Source organism: Panthera pardus, unplaced genomic scaffold (genome assembly GCF_024362965.1).
Source record: "Panthera pardus isolate Hobbes unplaced genomic scaffold, ASM2436296v1 HiC_scaffold_21, whole genome shotgun sequence".
In the NCBI taxonomy this organism is placed as follows: domain Eukaryota; kingdom Metazoa; phylum Chordata; class Mammalia; order Carnivora; family Felidae; genus Panthera; species Panthera pardus.
In genome coordinates this window covers 70,195,444-70,212,352 of record NW_026526777.1, presented here as the reverse complement: position 1 = coordinate 70,212,352, position 16,909 = coordinate 70,195,444, and the positions used below count along the sequence as shown (strand labels likewise).

At 41.1% G+C, this 16,909-nt stretch overlaps 1 protein-coding gene across 14 annotated transcripts in view; it reads left to right on the top strand.

Moving 5' to 3' along the window:
* The window catches only part of LOC109261232 (ankyrin repeat domain-containing protein 26-like), a 101,909-nt gene extending 85,973 nt beyond the window's left edge, over nucleotides 1-15,936 (top strand). For 4 of the 14 annotated variants that reach the window (XR_008424738.1, XR_008424743.1, XR_008424746.1 and 1 more), the window contains 2 exons: nucleotides 1,580-1,616; nucleotides 14,564-15,936. Coding sequence is in view for 3 of the 14 variants with exons in the window: in XM_053909480.1 (XP_053765455.1) it covers nucleotides 1,580-1,616; nucleotides 2,383-2,436; nucleotides 7,433-7,505; nucleotides 14,564-14,693; nucleotides 15,003-15,088 (380 nt within the window). In the remaining 11 variants the exon portion in view is untranslated. Of the gene's footprint in view, nucleotides 1-1,579; nucleotides 1,617-2,074; nucleotides 2,437-7,432; nucleotides 7,506-13,399; nucleotides 13,633-14,563 lie in introns of those variants that run through there. The other 10 variants (XM_053909480.1, XM_053909479.1, XR_008424742.1 and 7 more) reach the window with 7 other exon arrangements.
* Nucleotides 15,937-16,909: the final 973 nt, after the last annotated feature.

Genomic DNA, 16,909 nt, shown 5'->3' with positions numbered 1-16,909 from the left:
TTGCATTAATATACACTAAGAGTAGCTTCAGTGGATACCATGTCTTGTTGTTGGTGTTGTTCTATACATTTAATAAGCCTTATTTTTTACAGAAGTTTTAAGTTCACAGCAAAATATAATAGAAAGTAGAGAGAGTCTCCATATACCATACCCCCGTACATGCCTAGCCTCCCCTGTTGTCAACATCTTGCACGACAGTGGTCCATTTTTCGTAGTATATTTTTTTCAGTTCCTTTGTTTAGTTTTGAGCGAGAGAGCATGCATGTGTGTGAGCAGCCAAGGGGCAGAGAGAGAGGGGAGAAAGAATCCTGTGCTGTCGGCACACAGCCTGATGCAGGACTTGATCCTATGAACTGTGAGATCATGACCTGAGCTCAGATCCAGACTTGGACGCTGAACCAACTGAGCCACCCAGACACCCTGAGAACAGTGGTGCATTTTATATGGACACTAACTCATCATTTTGAGGCCAAGTCTCTAATTTGCATTAGTGTTCATCCTTGGTGTTATACATTCTTTGAGTTTTAACAAATGTGTAATGATGTGAATCCACCTTTGTGGTATCGTGTGAAAGAGTTTCACTGCCTTAAAAGTCCTCTGTGCTGTGCCCCTTTATCCCTACATTCACCCCAACCCTTACCTCCATAGCCTTGCTCTTTCCAGAGTGTCATATAGCTAGAATCATACAGTGGATATCTTTGAATGTTTAGAAAGTTAAACTTCCCTGGTCATTGAAGGTAGGCATTCAAGACATTCTTTGCCCTTTGTTTTGTTTTGTTGCTCTTCAGTAGAGGATCTGATGACCTCTGCCTTCCATGAAAAAAAGCATGATTTCTCTAGATGTGTGTCACCTAATGGGGAGGGTTGAGAAAAATGACATCATGAACCAGTACATAGCACTCACATTGGGAGCATCCTCCTCTGTGATGTGCGGTGGGTGTAGATAGATTCTCTAGCAATGGAAGGAGACAGTCCCAAGAGGTTAGAACTTTATCAAAGTGGAATGCCAAATCCTTCTTACTTACCTTGCCATTGGAAATAAGGTCAGGGAGAGTGTGTTTGCTATGGTTTGGCCATGCTGCAAAGGACAATAGCTATAGAGCACACTTTGTGAGGGGGTGTTCCATCCTAAAATTGAACAGTCTCTACTGAGGGGCTAGGGAAGTTCTGCTGTGTTAGAGCAAAATAAACATACTCTCTTTCAACTCCTCTAGTAGTGGAAGTCCAGAAAAATCATGCTAGTTTCAGTTTGACATTGTCAGCTCATGATAATCATTCTCCTAACGATACCAATTTCCTCCAGTGTCACAGAGTCGGTCGGTGATGGTCATTGTAAACATCAGTTCACCTGTAGGTGTCAAATTCCGATAAAACCTATTTTTGCTTTTTGTCAATAAAGAGGAGAAAGTAAGATATCTTAGTGCTTTATCCCTACCAATCGTATAATTACCATTCAGTGTAGTGTGGTTTCCAGGTGTGGTCCCAAAGGAATACTTTTTAACAAATCATAAGCCATACACTTGTAACTTCCTATATTTTTCGATTGTTGATTGAACATGTATTTTGCTTTCTTCTCTAGGAGCAGATAAGAATGCTGAGGAAGACTCTATAACCAGGTAGGATTTTTATGGGTTTTAAAAATGACATTTGTGGGGCGCCTGGGTGGCGCAGTCGGTTAGGCGTCCGACTTCAGCCAGGTCACGATCTCACGCTCCGTGAGTTCGAGCCCCGCGTCGGGCTCTGGGCTGATGGCTCGGAGCCTGGAGCCTGTTTCCGATTCTGTGTCTCCCTCTCTCTCTGCCCCTCCCCCGTTCATGCTCTGTCTCTCTCTGTCCCAAAAATAAATAAAAAACGTTGAAAAAAAAATTTAAAAAAAATAAAATAAAAAATAAAAATAAAAATGACATTTGTTGGGGCACCTGGGGGGCTCAGTCAGTTAAGAGTGTGACTCTTGATTTCAACTCAGGTTTGTGAGTTCAAGCCCTGCGTCGGGTTTTGCGCTGACAGGCTCCTTGGGATATCTTTCCTTCTCTCTGTGCGCACTCATCCTCAAAAGTATAAAGGAATTAAATGAAATGAAAGGAAATGAAATGAATGAAGTGAAAATTATGTGTTTCCTAAGGGAACGCAGAGAACAAAAGCAGTTGTTGAGTGTTCTACCCTGGACTAGACACTATATCCTATGCGTAACATCTGTTCAGTTATATAGTCATTGCATAGCTTTGCAAAGTAGCTGTGTTATTGTAGCCTACTTTTTATTTCTTTGGCAAGTGTGGTTCAGGGAGGTGGATTACTCGCCCCATGATTCCATAGTTAATGGGTAGCTGGGGGGCTTTGCCCGTCAGCTTGTGTAGCTTCCACATCCATTCTCTGGTTCCTCAGCAGCACTGAGATGAAGATCCGGATCCTAGGGCAGATCAACTCAGAATGTCAAAGGTAAGGATGTCGGAACTCTAATTTAGGGTTTTCTTAAGAACCCAGGTTACTCCAAGCATTTGCCCTTATATATGTGACCACTAGTGCTAACAAAATAATTAGTGCAGTGGTAACTAGTCCCTTGTTTTTGCCATCAGAGATTTTAGGGTGGATGTCAGCTATGGCCATGGTGTCACGGCTTTCACATAATAAGCAAGATCTCGTCAGGCAGCGCCTTAGATATGGTGATATCTCCTCTTCTTGAGACAAATAATTTTTCTGTAAGGGAAGGATATCTAGTTGTAGACCATGTTACGTTAATTAAATTCAGCCTCTGTTTCGAGGATATTGCTATATGATTCTCTGTTGCCTAAGTTCCCAGTCTGGTTTCCCTTTGGGCTAGTACCCTTGACTAGTTCTAGGAAGCTTTTTCTTTTTTTGGAGATGTTTTTCCCATGACTTTTCTGTCCTGTGTTTTTGCCTTTTTACTTTCTTCTCTGGTTTTCTTGGTATTTCTTTTTCTTTTTCCATTAATTTTTCCACTTCTGCCAGTGAAGGACTCTCCACTTTTCCAGAAGCCAAATCAAAAGCACTTAGAATCTCACGATTTAGGGAACCTCAGAGATTAATTCATCAAAATACCCTCTGGTACTTCAACCTCTGTTTAACCTCCTTGCCCAATGGTTGTTTCCATGGAGAATTTGAAACTCAAAAGAGATTGAAGTGACCTATTTGGATATGATAAGTGACAGAAATGAGATTTCAATTCGGGTTCTTTCTTTCTTTCTTTCTTTCTTTCTTTCTTTCTTTCCTTTCTTTCTTTGTTTTTTGTCTTCATCTTGCAGGCAAATGTTTTAATAATAGAAAGCTGGAGAGTGGGTCTAATGAATACAGTGAAGGAGAGTTAGAATCGTATTAGCAGAGGAGACCAGGTTTCAAGAAGAACAACACTGAGTTGGATAGGAATGAGTTTTAGAAAAGATGTCAGAATGTGGGGGTTTATGCCAAGTGAGATAAAGGTGAAAGACAGGAATGAAGGACCCAGGATTCGGGGAGTTGTTTAGAAAGGCATATTCAAATAGAGAGTTCAAGAGGGTCGTGACCAGGTTTCTGCTCCTGTGTGTGTTGGTTTCATTGAAGGTGTGAGCATACCTCAGATTTTCTGGTGAGAGAGATTAAAAATCATTTGCGCTGCTGGGAAGAGTCTGTTTACAGCAAATAGAAGTATGATATCATTGACTTCCACCCCAACTTAGGGAGGATGGCTTAGATCCTCTCAAAGAATTGGGGGTGGGAGATGGAGATTCTGAACAACAGAGATGTATGGCCCGAGGCAAGCTGTCTCCTCACTCCACCTCTTTTCCTAAATCTGTGATGCCTTTTCCATGTACCTGTAGGGCTGGGCAGGGGTAGGACTGACTTGTCAAATCAGTAAGGGAGCTTCATCTGGATAGGTGATAACATGCCTATGTTGAGGTGACTGTGTGGATGACTGAGACTCCCAATTCGCTTGTTCTCCAGGAGCAGGACATGGCTCCTACCCTCGGTCATTTGAGCCCATCCTTGTTGTAGGAGTGTGTGCCTTCATAGGCTAAAGATTGAAAGGTTGGAGAATGCCACTGAACCGTGTGGAAGAGTGATGTAGGAGTGGGAGCCTATTGGGAAGAAAATATTCAGGCAGCATATAGAGAAATAGAGGCACAACTACCAGGACCATTTTGTTCGCAGTCTCTCTCCTTGGGTAGCTGAATGCCCCTGAAGGCTTGGAAGGTCTTGCTAGTTATTATGGACCTAAATAAGGCAAGAGCAGTGGAGGAACAAAGTTGGCCTTGGGAACTTTTAATCTTTTAATCTCTAGTTAGTACTTCCACTCATAACATAGAAACCTTAACTTTGGTATATTTACTTAAACGGAGGTCTACCTGACACACAATGTAATATGTGATGCAATAACTCTGGATGTTCCACGATGCTTGCCATAAGCGTAGCTCCCGTCTGTTAATGTATGATGCTATTACGATACCACTGACTAGATTCCCTGTGCTGTACCTTTGAGCCTTGTGATTTATTCATTCTATAACTGGAACCCTGAACTTCCCTCTCCCCTTCACCCACTTTGTCCATCCCCTCACCTCCCCTCCCCTCCCTTCTGGCAACAGTCAATTCTCTGCATTTATGGGTCTGTTTCTGCTTCTTCTCTGTTTGTTCATTTGTTCCCCTTTTTAGATTCTACATAGAAGTGAAATCATATAGGATTTGTCTTTCTCTGACTTATTTCACTTAGCCTCAGCCGTCTAGGTATACCCATGATGTTGCAGATGGCAAGATCATTCTGTTTTATAGCTGTGTAATATTCCACTGTGTGTGTGTGTGTGTGTGTGTGTGTGTGTGTGTGTATGTGCGTGTGTGTGCGTGGTCTGTTCATGTATTGGTGGACACTTGGGTTGCTTGCATATCTTGTCTATCGTAAATAAGGCTATAATAAAGATAGGGGTGCATATATCTTTTCAAATTAGTATTTCCATTTCCCTTGGGTAGATAAATACCCAGTAGTGGAATTACTGGATCCTATGGTGTTTGTATTTTTAATTTGTTGAGGCCCGTCCATACTGGCTTTCACTGTTACGATACCAATTTACATCCCATGAGCAGTGCACAAGGGTTGTTTTTTCTCCACACCCTGAGCATCCCTTGTTTCCTGTGTGGTGAAACTGAGCCATTCTGACAGATGTGAGGTGAGAAGTCATTGTGGTAACGTTTATAGATTTAATTTTCAACCATTTCAGAGAATTCCCTGCCAGTCACACTTGGTCATGGAAACTCAGACTGGGTCTTTCCTGGAGATTTCACAGGTTAGGAGAGGTGGAGGCAAAATAGAGAACTGAAAGCTTTTTTAAAACGGGGTCCAAATTTTGAAAGACCTGTATTCTGGAAACCGTAAAACACTGATGAAAGAAGTTGAAGTTGACAGAAACAAAGAGAAAGACATCCGATGCTCATAGACGGGAAGAATACATATTTTTAAAGTGTTGGGGCGCCTGGGTGGCTCAGTCGGTTAAGCGTGTGACTTCAGCTCAGGTCACGATCTCGCGGTACGTGAGTTCGAGTCCCGCGTCGGGCTCTGGGCTGATGGCTCAGAGCCTGGAGCCTGCTTCCGATTCTGTGTCTCCCTCTCTCTCTGCCCCTCCCCCATTCATGCTCTGTCTCAAAAATAAATAAACACTAAAAAAGTTAAAAAGAAATAAAAAAATAAATGAAGTGTGTACACTACCCAAAGCAATCTACAGATGTAATGCAATCCCTGTCAACATACCAATAGCATTTGTCACAGAGCTAGACAATCAATCCTAAACGTTGTATAGAACCACAAAGACCTTGAATGGCCAAAGCAATATTGCGAAAGAGGAAAACTGGAGGTATCGAAATCTCAGATTTCAAGTTTTATTCCAAAGCTGTAGTAATCCAAACAGTATGATGGGTACTGGTGTAAAACCTAGCCACATAGCTCAATGGAATAGAACCGAAAACCCAGAAATAAATCTATAACTGTATGGTCCACAAACAGGAAAGACTATCCAGTGGGGAAAAGGCAGTCTCTTCACCAAATGGTGTTGGGAAAAGTGGACAAGCCACATGCCAAAGAATGAACCTGGACCAATTTCTCTACCATACACACAAATAAACTCAAAATGAATTAAAGACCTAAGTGTGAGACTTGAAACCATAAAATATCCTTGAAGAGAACACAGGCCATCATTTCTCTCAATTTGGCTATAGCAACATTTTACTCATTATGTCTCCTGAGCCAAGGGAAATAAAGCAAGAATAAACTTTGGGGACTACATCAAACTACAAAGATTTTGCATAGTGAAGGAAACGGTAAAACTAAAAGGTAACCTCTGGGATGGGAGAACATATTTACAAATGTTTTGCAAATCCAGTAAAGGGTTAGTATCCACAATGTATAAAAAATTGATACAAGTCAACATCCCCCCCCCTCCAAAAAAGCCCAGTTTAAAAATGAGCAGAAGACATGACCAGACATTTTTCCAAAGACAACATACAGATGGTCAACAGACACATGAAAAGATGCTCCCCCAAACTGCAACGAGATACCACATCACACCTGTCAGAATGGCTAAACTCCAGGACACAAGAAGCAAGTGTTTGCGAGGATGTGGAGACAAAGGAACCCTCTTGCACCGTTGGTGGAAATGCAAATGGGTGCGGCCCCTGTGGAAAACAGTATGGAGTTTCCTCAAAAACTTAAAAACAGAACTCTCCTATGATCCAGTAATTGCACTACTGGATACTACCCAAGAGAATACAAAAACACGAATTCCGTGGGACACACGCAGCCCTGTGTTTATTACAGCATTATTTCCAATAGCCAGCTCAAGCGTCCTTTGACAAATGAGTGAACGAAGAAGAAGTATGTATGTACGTGTGTGTATATGTATATCCATACACGCACACACACACACACGCACACACACACTGGAATATTACTGAACCATAAAAAATTGAAATCTTGCCATTTGCAATGACCTGGATGGAGCCTGAGATTAGTGGGTTAAGAAAAGTCAGGGAAAGACAAATACCATATGATTTTACTCATGTAGCACTTAAGAAACAACGAATGAGCAAAGGGAGAAAGAAAGGAGAGACAAACCAAGAAATAGGCTCTTAACTGCAGAGAATAAACAGATGGTTCCCAGAGAGGAGGTGAATGGTGGGAGGGGTGAAAGAGGTGATGGGGATGAAGGAGTGCCCTTGTCATGATGAGCATGGGGTGAGTATGGAGTTGGTGAATCGCTATATTGTACAACTTAAACTAATAAGACACTGGATGTTACTATTACTGGAATTAAAATAAAAAATGAAAAAACCAGAGGCCAACTTTTAATTATACCAAGAGACTTCGTTGAATAAACAGATAGCTGACCTTTCCCTTAATTTTTGAAATTTTGTTTTTAAAAAAATGAACATGTTTTTGTTGTATATTTTTGCTCTAAAGGCTTTCCGACCAACCTGGTCCTGATGATTCATGGCCTACATCAGCTAGCCAAGACTTAGATTTCGGTACCAAGGTAAAGTACCCTCCTGTGACACTCACTTTCCTGCTCTGAATTTAGTTTTCTCCCTTATTTACTCTGAAAATTTAAGAGTAGCCTGTGCATCATCATTTTATGTGTGTAATGGAAAGTTAGCAAGAACAAACCCCTTGACAGATACATGACACGTTGAATTTTTTGTTTTCTTTTGTTTTAATTTGGTAATTCCTAGAGGTGGAGGCTGAGGAAAGAATGGGCTGGAAAATATATAATGACCGTCAAATTATATTGGGAAAAGCTTTCCCATAATGGAGGAAATATGATATTTGGTTAAGGATAAGGATTCTTGCTGTGATAGTAACATGACTGATAATACTCATGCCTAAATGAAATTTTATTGGATCCAATTATCTATTGTAGGTTGCCCCCGCCCTGGGCAATTTTTATTTTGAGAGAGAGATACAGGATTTTCCTTTGTCTCTATCTTTTGTTCTACATTTAGACTAAAATAATATTAGAAAATGTAGAAACTTAGATGTTTACATTATTTCTCAACATTTACCTTACAAAGGTGTTTCCCTGTATTTTTGAAATAACTCCATGAAGAGTAAGTTAAAATGGTGCATCTCCCTGAAGAATACGTATTTTGCTGAAAAGAGTAGCTCTATGAGCAGAGGCTCTTCATAGCCAAGTTGTCAAATTTCTAATTTCAGAAATCTTTCCTATTCTAGCTTTTAAAAATATCTCCTCCTAGTCCTTGTGTCAGATTCTAAAATTTAAAGTTTCAGACATCTGATATTTATTTAAATATTCATTTCAAAGCCCCTAAATCATTATAAGCTACTGGAGGTTAGGAAACACACTTGTTTGACTCCTGGAGCTCCTAGAATGAAGTCTTGCTTGGAAGAAGCAATGTCATAGTTGTTGAATGTGAATAAAGGAGTAGGGAAATGGAATTCCGTAGAATGGAATTTGAAAAGTAATGAAATACGCGTGATATATCACAATTAAATATGTGAATTTAAAAAGTAAGGTCAGTTTATATTCCGTTTTGGTGTTTAATACGTATAAACGCAAATGAATTCTATTGAGGAAATCAGGAGTTACATACGAAAGAAGGTTGCAGTATATTTTTAGTATCCTCCCATTGTGAGCTTAGAATTGCAGAGAAAAAGTCCTCAGCCTTTGTTTTTTCAACCCCATCTGTGTCCCATTATATGCATCCTTTGAAGGTTCACATTTCTTCCTAGAATACTCATTCCCAATTCTTTCTCCATAGTGAAAGTTGTTGTGTTAGGAACCTTTCTTTTTCTGTTCTTCTTTTAGTCTAGTAATAATTTACAGCTTTTAGGAAGCAACAGATGCCAGTAATTGAAAAATTTATTTTATAGTGAAAAAACTTAAATTCTTTATTACAGTATATATAACCAGATAACTGTAGTGATAAAAGTCAGTATTATTAAGGATATACTGTGAATGAAAACCTCTGTTTTATGTATAGATTATATATGTATGTTTAAAAGGTTTAAAAGAGACTATTGTTCATAGAATATTCCCAATCCTACTTATGTACCTGTTAAAAAGTGTATGTTGTTTCCACTTACCTTATTTTGCTCACATTTTTCCTTTTCTTCCTTGTCTTAAGCTCATGCTTGATTGATTGGTCATGTCTTATTTTTTTTTCCTTTTTTTTTTCTTCTCCCCCCATGCTTTTTAAGGTATTTTTTTTTAAGTTTATTTATTTTGGAGAGAGAGAGAGAGACAGACAGAGTGCAAGTGGGGTAGGGGCAGAGACAGAGGGAGACACAGAATCCAAAGCAGGCTCCAGGCTCCGAGCTGTCAACACAGAGCTCGATGTGGGGCTCAAACCCACAACCGTGAGATCATGACTCATGAGCTGAAGTTGGACGCTGAACTGACTGAGCCACCGACGTGTCCCCCCCCAGCATGCTCTTTTTTAATGGTTTACCCCTACCCTAATATTTCCTTGCAGAAACCATTTCTTTAGTGTCTGTTCTCTTAGTACATCACTTTCTGTCAACTCCATTGTCAACATACTGGTTATGGAATTCTGTCTGTGTGTGGTTTTCATCCATGACTCATTGCCCCACAAGGTTTATTATTCTTTTCTTCTCTTTCTTGGAAGGAGGTGAGCTAAATGTTTTTGTAATGTTTGTATTTCTCTTGGAAAAGGAGGGCGAGAGAGAAAGAATGAGCAAGTGCTCGTTGTTGTGATGTGAAAATATGCAAGGTACGATCTCAGTCCTTTTATATTTGTGGAGGGCTGTTTTGTGACCCAGGATGTCACTTATACTGGAGAATGTTCTATGTGCACTTAAGAAGAATGTGCATTCTACTGCTGTTGGATGAAAAGATCTCAATATATCGGTGTTGATATCCGTGTGTGTAAATGTATATATTAAGGCCAATATATATGTATGTATATCTGAATACATCTGGTCCAGTGACACATAGGATCTGTGTTTCCTTACTGATATTCTGCCTTGACGATCCGCCTATTGCCATGCGTGGAGTCTTAAAGTCGTCTACAATCATGGTATTTGTATGTATACATTTATTCATGTTTGTGATTCATCGATTCATATGTGTGGGCGTTTCACTTTGGGGGCATAAACGTTTGCAATTGTTAGGTCCTCTTGATGGATAGACCCCTTAATTATGATAAAAAGCCCTTCTGAATCTGTCACTACCGTCTTTGGTTTAAAATCTAGTCTGTCTGGTGGAAGTATGGCGACTCCAGCTTTCTTTTGACTTCTAGTAGCATGATAGGTTGTTCCCCACACCTTCACTTTGAATCTGGAGGTGTCCTGGGGTCTAAAATCAGTGTCTTGTTGACAGCATATAGATGGATCTTGTTCTTTGGTTTTGTTTTGTGTTTTATCCGTTCTGATTCCCTGTGTCTTTTGATTGGGGCATTGAGTCCATTGACATTCAGAGTGATTAGTTAAAGATATGGATTTAGTGTCATTGTGTTATCTGAAGGTTTCATGCTTTTGGTGAGGCCTCTGGTCCTTTGTCGTCTCTGCTGCTTTCCACTCACAGAGTCGCCCCTTAGGATCTCCTGCAGGGCTGGTTTAGTGGTTATGAACTCCATTAGGTGTTGTTTGTCTGGGGAAGCCTTTCTCTCTCTTTCTATTCATATGACAGCCTTGCTGGGGAAAGCATTCTTCGCTGCATATGTTCCCATTCAGCACATTGACTGTTTCCTACCCCTCCCTTCTGCCCTGCCAAGTTTCATTGGACAGGTCTGCTGCTACCCTTATGTGTCTTCCCTTGCAGATTAAGCCCCGTTTGTCCCAAGCTGCTTTCAGAATTCTCTCTTGATCTTTGTATTTTTCCGGTTTCGCTTTGACATGTCGTGGTGTTGACCTGGTTTTGTTGATTTGGAAGGGAATTCTCTGTGCCGCCAGGACTTGGATGCCTGTTTCCTTCCCCAGATGAGGGAAGTTCTCAGCTACAAGTTGTTCAAATAAACCTTCTGCCCCTTTCTCTCACTCTTCTTCTTCTGGGACCCCTATGATGTGGCTATTATTTCATCTCACCGAATCAGTTAGATCTCTAGTACCTGCCTCGTGGTCTAGTAATTTCCTTTCTTTCCTTTCTCTGCTTCATCTTTGTCCATAATTTTATCTTCTGTTTCACTGATTCTGTCTGCTGCTTCTCCCATCCTTGCTGTCACTGCATCCAATTTATTTTGTAACTCGTTTACATTTTATTTTCAGCATTCATCGTGACGATTTTTTAGGTCCTTGATCTCTGAAGCAGTAGATTGTCTGCTGTCTTCTATGCTTGGTTTCAAGCCCAGCTATGCGTCTTATGAGTGTTCTTCCCAAAACGTGCTCAGATATATTGTTTCTGTCTCTTTTGTGCACTTCTCTGGCTGTCCTTTCGTCCTGGATTTTTTTTTGAGGAGAATTCTTCAATTTCGTCGTTTTGGCCAGATTCCTGCCCTTTATGTGTTTTAATAGCTTGTTCTGTGTCCCACACCTGCGAGTACTACTATATTAAAAAGGGGTCCTACACGGTCCAGGGCCTGGCAGTTAAACAAATGTTTTTGGAGTGTGTTGTGTGCACTCTTTTGGTGCATCTTTGGCTGCTTTTCTCCCTACTTGGAGTGGTGGCTTGGGCCTTCCACCAGGTGTGCTTTGATTTGTTTGTTGAAGTAATCCTGGAAAAAAGGAGAAGAGGGTGGTGAAGAATCCTTAGCCCAAACAAAGCGAGAAATGACAGGAGTGGAAAAAAAGACCAGGCAGTGACTCAAAGGAGCTATAGGGCTTAATGCAGAAAGAGAAGGAGGAAAAGGAAGAAGGAGATCTGGAAAGGTATGGAGAAAATGCCCGATCAAACAAACAAACAATCAGAACAGAGGAACAAAGAGAAAAAAAATATATATATAATTAGCTTTGACTGAAAATCAACTCGAGACTACTAGGCTGATTCCAACGGGAGAAGAGGAAAGAGGAGAGTAGAAAGACAAAAAAGGGAAAAAGAGGAGAAAGGGACAGAAAAGGAAAGAAAAGATGGGCGCCTGGGCGGCTCATTTGATGAAGTGTCCGACTCTTGAATTTGGCTCAGGTCATGTTGTCGCTGTTGGTGGGTTCGATACCCCCACCAGCATCTGCAGTGAGCATGGATCCTGCTCGGATTCTGTCTCTCTCCCTCTCTCTGCATCTCTTCTGCTTGATCACTCACTCTCTCTCTCAAAATAAAGAAATAAACATTAAAAAAGAAAAGGAAAGACAAAAGAATAATAACTCAAACGAAAACAAACAAACAAACTCAGATACGAAACCAGAGGAGAGTTGTCTGTTGGTGCCTGGGACTGGTGGCTGTGCTGGTCTAGGGGAGGGGCTGTCTGGTCCCATCAGTGTCAGTCTCACTCCCATAGAGAAGCAGTTACCAGGCACAGAGAGGCAGGGTTTGGTGTAATGGGCCTGCCTCCACCGAGGCTCACTGTCCGTTCCCTGAAGCCCCACGATGTAGGTCATGGGGAGAGAAATGGCGACACCCCAATCTCTCCTGCCCACACGAGGTGTCTCAAAACTCACTGTTCAGGCCGTCCTCACGGAATAGCCTGGGGGGCCGGCTTGCCTGGCTGCACAGTCTCCTGTGCTCCCTGAGTACTGAGTTGGGATTCAAAACCCTGTAGGATCCCGCTTTGCTCGGACCTCGTTCTGGAGTAGCGCCACTCTGCGCAGTGGACAGAGGGCCTCTGGCTCGTGCCTGCAGGGTCTTTTCCCCTTGGACAGGGCAATACCTCCCCTTTCCACCATACTCAAGGTGTTCTCTCCCAGTGTAGCCCTGAGATTGCTACCAAGCCTAGGGGCGGCTCCCTCCCCACCAGGCATGGGAGGTGGTAGCTCTTTTCTAGAGAAAGTCTGGCAACCTTGAAAATTCTGGTTTTTAGCCTCTAAGGCTGTTTTGCAAAGTAGAAACTGGCTCTCTGGACCTCTCCTTGGTCTGTGGTCCAGACAGGTTTTCTCATATCCAAATGCACTTCCCGCAGCCCCTCTCTCTATCTTCCTTTGGTTTCTCCACCAAAGGGCTTCCCCCACTCCATGCCTGTGCTGCCCATTTTATGTCTCCCAATTCGCATACACACCCTTCTGTCCCGCCAAGCTGTCTGTTTGCACCTGTGGAGATTTTTCTGTCCCTCTGCAGCCTGTACTCCTGGTATTCCGAGTGTTGTGACCTCAATACTGCTGTGTTTGAGGGACAAGGGAAATTCTGATCCCCCTCCGCTGCCATCTTAACTCCTCCCGCCTCCTTTTACTTTCCTTTTCACAACTTCAGAGTTCTGTGTAGGTTTGCATTATATCAGTTTAATATGTTTTCTAGATATTTATGATGGGCTTTTTTCTTACTTGAACTGTATTGATCTGAATTTTCTGTCTTTTCTTTTTTTAAAGTTTATTCATTTATTAATTGGAGAGAGAGACAGAGAGAGCACCAGTGGGGAGGGGCAGAGAGACAGAGGGAGAGAGAGAAAATCCCAAGCAGACCCTGCACTGTCAGCGCAGAACCAGATGGGGGGCTTGAACCCATGAACTGTGAGATCATGCCCGGAGCCAAAATCAAGAGTCAGGTGCTAACTGACTGAGGCATTCAGGCGGCCCTAATATGTTCTTCCTACGTCCCCTGGGTACTTTAAATTTAATATGCCCTAGTTTAAAGACATTGTTTCTGATGCTTTCCCTTTCCTCTTTCCTGACTCTTTGTAATCTGCTCTGTCATTTGCGTTCCCTAGTCTGATAAATAGCATCCCTGAAACAGGAAAAGTCCTGGACTCCGAACTTCCCTGAAATGACCGCATGCTGTCACTCACCACATTCGATAGTTTGTACCTGCTTACCATTTTTCATATGTTATTCCTGTAATTCACTCTCTCACCTATAATTTTGCAGTACTCTTCTGGTTTTGCTTCCTTTACATTCCTCCTACATTGCTTCCAGAGTGACCTTTCTCAAATATACTTGTGACAATGTCATTCTTCTGCTTATTCAATGGATCCCCATTATCTGAAGGAGAAAATTCATGTTCTAGCATAACACTGCTCCCCCCCTTTTTTTTTTTTTGGTTTCGTCCTCATGTTCCAGTAATCTCTATCTATCCCATTGCCAATAACTCTGTCCAGTTTTGCCATATCGCATAGGTGTTGTCACTTAACTATATTATTTCATACTTGATCCTGTTGCTCCTTCTAGAATGTCCTTCACACCCTCCCTGTGCACTTTGTGTGTCTTTTAAGATACAGCCCTATCTTCCCAGCGTTTGCTGAGCTTCCCAACTGTAAGTGTTTCCTCCTTTGTGCGTTCACTGTATGTTATTCACTTCCCTTGTAGAACTAGTGGATGGTATTTTTCTGTCCTTACCTGTTTTCATGCATCTCTACCGCTACTAGCATATAGAACAGACTCTGTCTTTGATTTCTATTTCCAGCTCTGCTACGGATCGTGGCTATGACTTGACAGATACAGTATGTGCCTGTCTGTCTGACTGGGTGAGTGTGTGACCAAATGAATTCATGTGATATTTTTCTGAAGTTGGGTTTTTGTTTTGTGCTTTTTTTCTAGGAAGGAACAGCAAAGTCAGCAATGGAAGCAAAGGAAGATGGTGTTGGTATTATTGAAAATGTGCCACCAAAGCAAACAGTTAATGGCAGTTTGACTTCTGCTGGTGGAGTGCCTGAAAATGACAGAAGTGGTAAGCTAGTGAATCTCTGTGAGTTGTTTTCCTATGATTAAATGCTAGTACGAGAAAAATCTGAAAGTATGTAGATCCAAATATATTATCCTTTATTCGTGAAGATATTTTTCTCTTGCTATCTTTCTTTATAAGTATCCCAAGTACGACCCCCTTTTACTTCTGGAAAATGTTGAACCCCCTGAACATCTTTTCTGCTATTGCTTTTATTTTATTGAAATATTCATGAATGGAGATAGACTTGTGTATGTGTTTAAAATTCATAGTAACACATGTTTTCATTAATTTATCTGTGACCGTATTCTCTAGATATGATGTTAGCATTAGAACTAGGAGAAGAGGAAGATGTAGAATCACCTTCTCTTCCTGAGGTACTGTCTTCTTCTTATTTTTAAGTATAAGCATGGAGTGATGTTAAAACGTCCAAGAGATGCTTTGACTTCACTCTCTCATCTCTGCATTTGCCCACAGAATCGATTTCCTTGTATGTTTTCCTATATGTGATAAAATAATTATGTGTTAATTATGACCACACAACATAGTAGGGTTCTGCCAATTTGCAGACATAATGAAAGTTGTGTAGTATTAGTGCAGAAAACGAAGGCTTGGAGGGAATGAGTTTGGGTTTTGGAGTTAAGTTATCTGAAACACTAAAGAATTATTCTAGGTCAACCTATGGCCAGGTGTATGATCCTGTGGTGTATACGGATGTGTCAAACTCCTACTGACATCCAGAAAGAGTTTGGATTATGGTGTTTACCACTTGAACCTTCCAAAGATAAGGCCTGGGACTTGATAATAATATATTTGGATTGTCAAGTAGATCTACAAGGAACATTGGGATTATGATGACCACAGTTTGGTTTAGTGGTGCTTCAATAAGTAAAACCCATTTTGGATAATTAAAATAACTTCGCAGTCCTACTTGTAGTAATATAGTTAAAGTAATGATGACGTATTCTAAGGTGACAACTAGGGAAGGAGGTGAAAAGGTCCTGATCTCTTAGGCTCAGGCAGCTGCTGCACAATGCTACAAGCACTGTATCTGAAATCAAAAGACATGCTAGCATCTTGGTTCCGTCACTTCCTAGCTGTGGGATCTTGGAAAAACTTGCTTGAATGTCAATGACCTCGTTCCTAAACATGGCACTAATACCCACCTCTTGGTTATGTGGAATGAACAAATGTGGCAACGTTTTGTAAACTGTAAAGCGTGCTATAGAAATAGAAGACAAAATGATCACAGTGGCTTTTAGTGACTTACTATATATTGAGGATACTTTGTTTGGTGAATGTTTGTTTATTGTTGAGAGGGGGGTGGGGGGACAGAACATCCAAAGCAGGCTCTGCACTGAGAGCAAGGAGCCCAATGCAGGACTCGAACTCATGAAATTGAGAACATGACCTGAGCCAAAGTTGGGCGCCTAATCGACTAAGTCACCCAGGCCCCCCAAGAAAATACTTGTTTTAAATGTGAAGATGTCTGAAGGCCAATAAAATGGCCATAGTGTCCAGAAAAGAATGGGAAAGTAGGAACGGGGTTTTGATTTTCTAATTTGGCGCTATGTTAAGTTCCGGTAATCTCTTAGTGGAGACATCATACAGGTGTACAGTTGACCCTTGAACCAGGTGGGTTTGTACCGTGGGAGTCCACTTACACACAGATATTTTTCAATAAATAGAGTACTATCCTGTAAATGTATTTTCTGTTCCTTATGATTTCTTTCTCTTTTAATTGTTTCTTTTAACAGAGGGAGGACAGAGCACGTGGGTCGGTGAGGGCAGGGGAGAGAGAGAATCTTAAGCCGATTCACACTGCCAGCATATTTCTTTCTCTTTGATATTAATTGATTTGGCTGCTACTAGTTTAAAGTTTTCCAATTCTCTAGTTATTAATCTTTAAAAAGTACTCAAATGCACTTTAGTGCTCGTTATAAGGGATGGTAAGCTAAACGGTTTTTAGGTTTGTGACATTAAAAATCATCTAACTTCTTTTTTGGTCGATTTAACACGTAATGAATTTTTTAGTTCCAAAAACTGACAAGGTTAATTTTATGAGTCATATTTTCTTCTGCCTTAGGCTAAGGCAAGTTAGTTTTCACTTCTTACAGGAAGTTACAATCCAGTGACTTGGGAACAGCTAAACATAGGTTAAGAAAGTTAACAGTTAAATTGTAATTATTTTCTCATTTTTCTTTGTCCATACTTGATTACTT